The following is a 7,302-nucleotide window of genomic DNA, read 5'->3' on the forward strand; positions in this document are numbered from 1 at the left end:
AATACGTAATCGTGGTGGATGAAGGTATAATCGATCGGCGGAGGAGAATCTTGGCCGGAGAAAGAATCGGAATCCCGAGTGGAATTGTCGGGCGTTTGGAAGAGGGTATCGAGAGAGTGAAAGTTCCCGCGTTATATGAGTTTTTGGCATTGGGCGTTTGGATTGGAGGGCCTCGGTTGGTATCGAGGTCACTGGTGCCACCACCACCCAACGGCGTGGATCCACGAGTTCGGTGGATCGCGTGGCCCGCACAACTGGCTGCCCCAAAAACTTTGGGCTGCGCGAGGCGTTCACTTCGGCTCCTCCGCGCTCCGTGCGTGCAACGCGTGCGTGCGTGCGTGCGTGCATGCGTGCGTTCCTTAGTTCGCTCTCTTCCGGCCTTCGTATTATTGCTCTCGCCTCGCGAGTGAATCAACCATCTCCCGAAGGCATTGTCTTCTATTTAAAAACCGGCGTGGCAGCTATGAATCGTGTGCGCGACGACCACCGTCGGTCGGTATCTCGATTTTGGACCGGGCTCCGGCCAAAGTGATTTACACAACTCGTGAGAAATATGTGGATCTCGAAGGATGGGACGAATTATTCCCGTGCACCACTTCGCCGTGCAACGTGTGTTTAATTATAGATCCATGCTCCCCTCCGCCGCGCACGTATCTCGTAGGGAGCGACGATCGATGATCGGCTGATATTGCTCGCATCAGAAGAAATTTTATGGATATTCGTTAGGAAGGATTCGTTGTTAATCGTGACGTGTAACATGTGCGCGAAGATGAGTGTTCTGCAAGGTCGTCACATAGGTAGGATTCCTTCTATTTTCGATTATTTTTAACCAAATGAAACAAGAATTTTCTCGGATCGATCGAGTCGATCTCCGATTGCATTCGAATTTTATCGATGCGCAAAAGCATCCCGCGCGTTCTTTCTCGATCGATCATCGAAAAGTGCGAGCAGGTGTCAATTTATTGACCCTCCAGGTCAATAACACTGGATTTCACAATTGCACGGTTCGCTAATTTTAAATGAGAGGACTTACTTACCATCATGCTCCCTCCTCGAGAGATTCGTTCTTTAAAATTAAAATCCTGGCATTATAGTCTCGAGTTAAAGAATAGAATTCTCTTCTCGCGTAATTTCCCCCAATTTTTCGCGATAGAAGGATCGAAAGTGGAGGAAGTTAAAAGTTTGAAGGAGGATATCGAGATTCCTTTACAGATCTATTGCGAAAACGAGGTAGAAACCTGGAAGCGAGTTCCCAGGCAAAGGAGGAGTTTTGCAACGGATTTTTTTCGAAGTTGGAGGATTTCTTTTTTCCTTCTTCCCTCTTCTCCTCTCGGGAATCGTTCGCGAAACGGGGCTTCCTGCTGTTTCGACACGCCGACGTTCTCGTTGTGTTGCGACACGTTTCGAGGATCAGCTATGCGCTGATCCGACGAAATCGTTCGATTCGTACGGTGAAGCAGTTTGGCCAAGAAAATCGTTATAAATAATCCAATGACCCCGTAAGTAAGCTTCCTCGCTCTCCAGCGTTTCGAAATTTAGAGTTCAAATTGATCGAGAGCTAATCGAATCGAAAATTGGAAAATCTTTGGAACGAGATTCATTTATTTACTTTTTGTTTCTCTCTGATGAAAAATGAAAGAAGAAGGGAAGAGGAGAGAAAGGAAATTGAAAAAACGCGTGGCGGTAGCGGCGAGGAAGCTTTGCTCGCGTCGTGGTACGGTGACCAGTCGTACGAGTCTGAAAGTTGAACGGAGTAGGACGTAGGCGATGGAACGAATTTCGATTCGTTTCCACGCCGCTCGTCGGCTTATGACACAACACGGCAGAGCTTGCCGTAGGAAAAGTAAGGTAAGGCCAGTGGTATAATAGAAACTTTCACTGCGGAGGTTCAACGTACCGTAGGCCTCTCCGACTCTCACTCGCTAACCGTTCTCACTGCCTGTGCCCGATTCGCCGATATTCCTCTTTCGAGCGAGCGAGAAAAATTAAGCAGGAATATTTGTAACGTGGAAAAGAAATTTCTCGATACGAGATTTCTTGGATTCGGTGCAGATCCTTTAAACCGGCTCCTCTCTCTCTGCATTTCCACGATTAAAAGGTTTTTTTTTTTACCGAAAAAAAAATTTTCCTATTCGAGGAATATTCGAAGGAATCTGGTTTAATCTTGGTCGATTCGTTAATCGATTTCTGTTTATTCGTTTTCGCGAAATTCGAAATTGGTAGATTTTTTTGGAGAAAAAGTTGGTTTAATGGCGACGCGCATACGAAGAGAACTTTCCTTCGCGATAATACCGTTTCCTTGCGAGCGATCCAGCTTGTTCGAGATAACGCGATACGCGCTCGAGGAAGTGTAGTTCCCTTCGTGTTTCTCTTCTCTCTCTCTCTTTCTCCCCTTTCTCTTCGTTCCTCCACGCGAAAAAGAAAGTTCGGCGAGCCTGATCGAGAATCCTCTTTTTGCGCCACCAGGAAGGAACGCTTCGACTCGATTCAACTCCTTCGAAGCGAGACTTGGAAGGCAGGGTTCCTTTTTCCGATCCACCGTTTAAACATCGTTCCTCGTAATACGTGACACGTAATACAGTCGCGCACAGGGTGGGAAGAATCGAGCGATAAATATGCGTACTTTTCACCCGGATCGAGTCGGTAAAATTGTAAAATCGGTGTTCCCACATTATACCCGTTGTACCGTTATACCCCGGTAAACCGATGTTTTTTTCCCCCCTGCGATAACTCGAAGGTGGACACGGTTGAAAACGGAGGTTTCACATCCGTGAGGACTCGGCCCGATAAGCCTGATAAGTCTTTTTTTCTTTTTTTTTCAAATAACGGCACGCGGTGATAAAGTGCGAAACTACGTCATCGTATACGTGCGATGTCCCTTTCGTTCCGTTCCGTCCATCCTATCCAATCGTATTGCACGTACAAGACCGTAAATATATCTCTTTTTCGATATTTTGTCGCGTGGATAAAGGACATTTTTTTTTGAAAAAAAAAAAAAAAAGAAAGGGATTTCAAACGAATGGGTTATCTCGAACGATAACGAAGATTTCCTCGATGCCTCCTCTCGAATTGGAAATCCCGCGACAGGTAACTATTTAACTTTCTCCGCGAAGCTTTACGAGCCTCGAAACGGTTCTTCATCTTCTTCTCCGCTCGTGAACTCGTCCACGATTCCACGGTTCACCCTTCTAAATCACGGGCCGTGATACTTCCTGGTCCCGAGGCTCGAGGCGAGCGGCATTATTTTATCCGCGACTCATTACCATTGTCAAGAATTCGTTTCCTCGTGGCACGAATCGCGGCGGCCAATCGCGTGGCGGCAGCGAGCGAGGGAGCGAAACCGTGGAGGAAAGAAACCGAGGAGGGGAAGAGGCGGCTAGAGGAGTCGGACACGATCCGAAGTGGAGGGGGAGGAGGGGAGGGAGTTGTAGATCTAGGATGTCATGGCGTGGGAGAGTCACTTTCACCATCGGCGGCCCCTATAGGCGGTTCAATCTACCCGTGCTACGTGAAATTACGCGGCTCCGTTTCACTAGATTCATCACATGATGGTACCTAACTCGCCGGAAATATGTCAACGCGCGAGAATCGTACAAGGTTTTCTATCTATTTGCGTCGCGAAAACGAGTTTCCGCCCTTTCCGCCTTTTCTTTATTCTTCGTCGTTTTCGCGTTTTTTGGAAAGAAGAGATATTTAGCTTTGTTTCGTCGAACAGCGAAAATGGATTTTTAATTAAGATGTATGATAAAATTGATCTATATAAAGTTGAGGTAATTAACGGACGGATGATAAATTTATATTAATGGGGGGAAAAAGATCTGTTCGAAGGGGGGAGGGGGATATTTAAAGTAATCTTGAGTCATCAAAGTGATTCAAGGTACATTGAATTTTTAAAACTTCGATCGAATATTAATGCTTTTCGTTCACTTACCACGCGATGGATTACGTAAGTCGCTTCCTGTTACGATTACATTCTTGTTACGAGTGCCAGGAAATGAATTTTCAAAAATAATTATCCCGTTTACACGACACGAAAGAAAATAGCGATAAGAGGGAAAAAATGTATTTCGTTCGATCGCCACCGATCGAGTCGATCGCCATAGATCGAAAAAACATTTTTACTTTTCCTGTTATGTAAAATGAAATGTCTAACCTTTCGTTCGGTTATATAAATTCTGAGTTGATTGATATAGTAAACATTTTAAATATAGCTGATTGTCATATACTCTTCTATCGTGTTCTAAATAAAACAGAAATACAAAGTACGAAACGACAAAATACGTTAATAAAATCAGTTGGTATACAAATAATCTTTCTTATAATTTCTAATGAATCGTATGTGATTTATAAAAATAAATACGTTAAATACGTTTTTATTAAACCGAAATGTCTTTTTTTTCTCATATTATTATAAATACATAATTTATTAAAATCATTTATTAAAATCACTTTTACGTTATATCTATTAATTTAAAAAAAAATATTGTCATATTGAAATACAATTTTATACGATTCTTAATTATTCAAAACGGCGGAACACGCTTCTAACTCGTGATAATAACACAACTTTTCGATCATCGAACTTTCTAGATTCGATTAAAAATCGCGTGTCGAAGGGAAAAAAGTAGCCGAGGGAAGAAAAAAGAAAAAGCGATATATCTGGAAAGCTCTCGCGCTCCCTCTTCCTCCTTACGAGGACAGCGTCGCGTTTAATGAAGCAAATACCACGAGTATCGAGGTAAAGCGCGAGAACCTCGAAAAAGCTTGGCCGAGATAGCGAGAGCTTGCGTGGCTTTGAGCCCGGCACAGAGGCGCAGACACACGCACACACATACACACACACATACACGATATACACAACAAGATCGCCGGCGGCCTCTCAAGAAGAGACCGTAGGTTAGTGCATTGGCTGCACTTTCCGTCTCGATGTGTGCATGTGCACGCCGCAGTGGCGGCAGCTGTCGGTCGTATGCATGCATTGGTTACGCAAGAATAGTAGCGTGTGTGAGACTGCTGACCCACATACGCCAGGGAGCAAGGACCCCAATGCACCACGTATATACCCGGCTCAGTGCCGACTAACGCGAGTGTGTGCGTGCGACTGTGAGCGGTGGAAGTATATGGAAGTATGCGCATGCGCGTGCACATGCGCACCCGCGCCTCTGTACCGTGGATGCGCCTCGTCCGTGTAATGGTACCTGTAAACGCCATCTGGCGTTGCACACGTTCACCACGCACACACTCGCCCACGTGGCTCTCAAAGTTGATTTAAGCCTCGTTCACAACGTCGTGCCTAGTTTTTCCAACGAAAGTTCGCTGCACTTGACCGGAGTGTCGATACATTGCGGAGTTTCGCGACGAAAAGCGAATTACGTACTTCTCGATGCTTCCAGTACTTTTCGATCGCGGCCAAGGAGTTTCTCAACTTCCTGTTTCAGCTGTTCGCGTTTGCTCGCTCCACTCGCGGACAATTGAATAGACGTTTCAACAGCTACGCGATCGAGTGGCGTCACAATTATCGGGATTCATAATTGGCGTATGATTCTTGTAATTAACTCGAACATTACAAAACGAAAAACGACGGTACAAATATAGGTTAGGGAGCATCGATATTTTTACATTGTTAAATTGTCGCGCTTTGATCGACTATGCTAACCAACGCGAAACGCGATTAGAAACGTTGCACTTGCACGCCTTCGCGTCTAATCTCCACGTATATCTCTTTGTAATCGAATTATTTCCTTTTTTTTATTTTCGTCGAATTGAAATACCTCGTTTCCATCGATCATTCCGATTTAGACGAAAGATACATCGAGAGGCTTTAAATAAAACAAAATGAAATAATATATTACGGAATTGATTTTACGTTTGTCCTATTTTCGTAGAGTTGTGTATATATAACGGCAAATTATGCCGAAGCGGAAATCATACGGAAAATCATTATGGTTGCAGTTCGACACGAGCTGTTGCGAGTAGGAGAAATTGCTTAAAATAAGAGCATTTGACGTGACAGAGAAAGTTGTTCCGTGATTTTACGACTCGCGATTATTTGCCCAAGTCGAAGGCATATAGGGAGAACTCGACTTGGTTGGAAGCCAGAGGCGTGAACGATCGGTCTCATACGTCTGTAAATTTAAACTTGCACAAAATTATTGAAGTTGAGAATAAATCGGATGCGTTCAACAGATGCGTTTAGAATGAAACGCGTGTTTCATAAATGAAGCGCTTACGTCACGTAGACGTCATTACACCGGTCAAACATTTTCCATCGAAAACTTGCATAATCGTTCGGTTGGCACGTAACCGTAATATACACATTTACACTAATTTCCAATCCCTATCTGGCAGATCTCCTATCCCGAATATCACAAATGGATTCGTAAAAATGGATCAAGGCGTACATCTACGTTGATTAAACATTTTTTTCCCCCTTTTTAATTAATCTATCTCTTCCTTCCCAAGAAAAATCACCCGTCAACCTGTTGTTATCGATTATCCAGCATCGTTCGCACGCGGATGCGAGAAAACCGCGCAAAACGCCAGCGTGGTTTCATGCGTTCGCATACGATTGGCCTGTATTATCTACGACACGGCGTTTATTAAAACGACCCATGGTGTGTCATAGACCATTTCTCTCGCGCGCGACCGTAAAACTGGCTCTCGTCTTGGCCGGCCATTAATTACGGACACCCGGCAAACAGCGATAAGACACGATTTATCATTATCAGGATACTCTGGACGAGTTATTATTAAACTGACCTGGCGCACCAATCGACACAAGATCCTATATTCCTCCAGCTTTTAAACCCATCGACGAGGCGATACGTACGAGCTTCTTTTAAAAAAATAAAATTAAACAAAAATTCTCCCTTTCCTTAATTCCTCTCTTTATTATCATCCTTTCATTAAGAAAATTTTTTTCATCCTCAACCAAAGTTTCAAAATCCTTTATTTTTTAACTTAGTTGAAACTCGTGTCGCGATTGATTCGAGGCTCTCGTCTCGCTCGCGGCCGGCAAGGATAGGATCGGCATCGAATCGTATCTTTGCACCGCTCAAAGATACTGGCATGCAACGATCCAATTGTACGCTATTGGCTAAAGAGGGGTTAATGGCGAACTATGCGTTCGCCGTAATCGCGAACGCGTGCGTCCCTACACGTATATATTGTAGTACTTTCACATTCAGTCCGTTCTCTTTGCGATAGCCGATATCCTCGGCCAGGCCGAGATGACTTCCACGGCTAGTCGAGAAGCGTCTTATGTTGCTCGAGCCCGCCAGTTCGCGTTCTCGAAACGAGCCA

The 7,302-nt window shown here is 44.5% G+C and overlaps 1 protein-coding gene across 1 annotated transcript in view; it reads left to right on the top strand.

Annotated features, from left to right (window-relative positions):
• The first annotated feature begins 742 nt into the window (after nt 1–742).
• LOC102675684 (hormone receptor 4-like) overlaps nt 743–7,302 on the top strand; it is a 25,248-nt gene continuing 18,688 nt past the window's right edge. Inside the window, exon 1 of the mRNA XM_031508728.1 lies at nt 743–797. Coding sequence (XP_031364588.1) covers nt 758–797 — 40 coding nt within the window. The 5' untranslated portion in view covers nt 743–757. The remainder of the gene's footprint in view (nt 798–7,302) is intronic.

Source organism: Apis dorsata, unplaced genomic scaffold (assembly GCF_000469605.1).
Source record: "Apis dorsata unplaced genomic scaffold, Apis dorsata 1.3 scaffold_98, whole genome shotgun sequence".
Lineage (NCBI taxonomy): Eukaryota > Metazoa > Arthropoda > Insecta > Hymenoptera > Apidae > Apis > Apis dorsata.